The sequence below is a fragment of the Apis dorsata genome, unplaced genomic scaffold (assembly GCF_000469605.1).
Source record: "Apis dorsata unplaced genomic scaffold, Apis dorsata 1.3 scaffold_295, whole genome shotgun sequence".
Taxonomy (NCBI): domain Eukaryota; kingdom Metazoa; phylum Arthropoda; class Insecta; order Hymenoptera; family Apidae; genus Apis; species Apis dorsata.
Window position 1 is genome coordinate 157205 of NW_006263570.1, and position 2131 is coordinate 159335.

A 2131-nucleotide genomic window follows, 5' to 3' on the forward strand; every position below is an offset into this window, starting at 1 on the left:
TGTATATATATTTATAGTAGTGCATGCAACAATATGCAACCGCCATTTATCAATTGTTAATAAATACATCATGGCAACCAGTACTTAAAATAATTGAATTAATATCACTTATTATTTATAGCGAGTTTAAGCATTTTACAAATATTTGGAAGTAGAATTATGAAAATCGATATCGTTATCATAAGATATTAATAATATATCGATAATCAATAAGAATTCTATTCAAAATGCAAAATATAAAACAAGACTTAAGTGATTGAAGTTATAATAAAAGCAACTTTATATTTAATATCTTTTAAAAAAGATTTTATTCAAATTAATGAGAAAGTAGATTTTCATTCATTATATATTAAATGTTTATGTAAATAGTTAATAAGTAATGTATTAACGTATATTGACGTATACATTATCATAGATGCAATATGCTATTATGCACATGTATGGACAGAAATCATATTATAACAATTATCAGTATTAAAAAATTTTTTACGAATAACGCAAAAATTAAAGTTGATTGTTTTTTCCTTATATACAAAAAAACTTGTTTAAAATTCATATTTTTATAATATATTTATATAATATATTTTTATAATATATATTTCAAAATCATCAAGATTAATAAATAAAATTAATCGACAGGTTAATCTTTAAAATATTTCATTTATTTAAAATGTTAAAAAGAAAAAAAAGAAAAAAAAGTCAATGTCAAAAATTCAGTGCAAGTGTTTTTCTTTTTCAAATTAAATATTCTACAATAAAGCACAAAAAGAAATTGAGCAATTTTTAATCAATAAAAAATTAAATATAAGATGTTCTTCTATGTTTTAATAAGTTTCAAGAAGTTCAAATTGTATATTTATTTATTTGGAAAATGATGAAAAAATATTTTATGTATGTATATTATGTATGTATATTATGTGTTAAATAATTTTAATTGAATGCTGAATAAAACATAATTTACATATAATCAATCAGATTTACTAAATTATTTACTTTGAATGATTATCTAATCATTATTCGATTATCAAAGTGCAATTTTTTCTAAAGTGCAATTTTTTAAAAATATTTCTTATTCACTTTCCATATATAAATAATTATGCATTTTGAATTCTTATAAGCTAAAAATATCTTGTGAACATTTTTTTTACTGATAATCAAATTCAGAATTCAATTAATTTGTATATCCTGCAACAAAAAGATGATGTCTTGAAAATTTAATTTTATTTCCATCATTTGAACAAATATATTTATTCTTATTCTTATATTTATCTTATATTTATATCATAGATTATTATAGATATTATATACTAGTCCAATATATAATACGTGTAATTTAAAATAGTTTTTTTGTAATATTAAAATTATTTTTATTTCAACATCGGATAAAGATTTTTTTTCTAGTTTGATGATGAAATTTCAATAAAAAACAACAATAAACATGTACAATATTAAATGTAATTAAAATCCAACAAGATAATACACCATATAAATACTATGACGGTTTAATTTTAACTATCGAAGAAGAATTTAGAAACTGTGTTATCATCTTGTCGCATCTATGATTTCTCTTTAAGTTTTGATTGAAGAATTTTTATTGCCCAATTAATTTCATCAATAGAAACAATCTTGAAGTATATATACGAAGAAAAGATTTTATCACATATTTGAAAAATAACAACATTTACAAGTGTGTCATCTTTTTGTTGTAGACTGTATAAATGTTATTACCTTTTACATTAAATTTAAAATTTCGAAAAATTTTAATTTATGTTGATTTATTAACAAAATGTGTTAAAAAAAATATTCTTATTATAAGATGAATATGAAAAGATATGCTAAAGAGATAATTAAAAAGAAAAAAACTCACTTTCTGTTTCTCTTTCGTTTGTGTATAGCCGTGGAACACGGTTCACGTTCTCATCGAGGGCCGTCATCGGGGCTTTCTTGACTGAAAACAAATTTTCAAACGCATATTTAGCCTCTTTATCCTGTATGTATATATTTATATTATTTCTATTTATATATTTATATTATTTATACTTATATTATTTCTTTGTAAAATATTTTCATTCACGAATAGTGGACGTTAAGTGAATCATATAAGAAAAAAAAAAAAAAAAAAAAAAAAAAA

At 20.2% G+C, this 2131-nt stretch overlaps 1 protein-coding gene across 1 annotated transcript in view; it reads right to left on the bottom strand.

Moving 5' to 3' along the window:
* The window catches only part of LOC102680760 (atlastin), an 18989-nt gene that overhangs the window by 14587 nt on the left and 2271 nt on the right, over positions 1-2131 (bottom strand). Inside the window, exon 2 of the mRNA XM_006617229.2 lies at positions 1868-1948. Coding sequence (XP_006617292.1) covers positions 1868-1948 — 81 coding nt within the window. The remainder of the gene's footprint in view (positions 1-1867; positions 1949-2131) is intronic.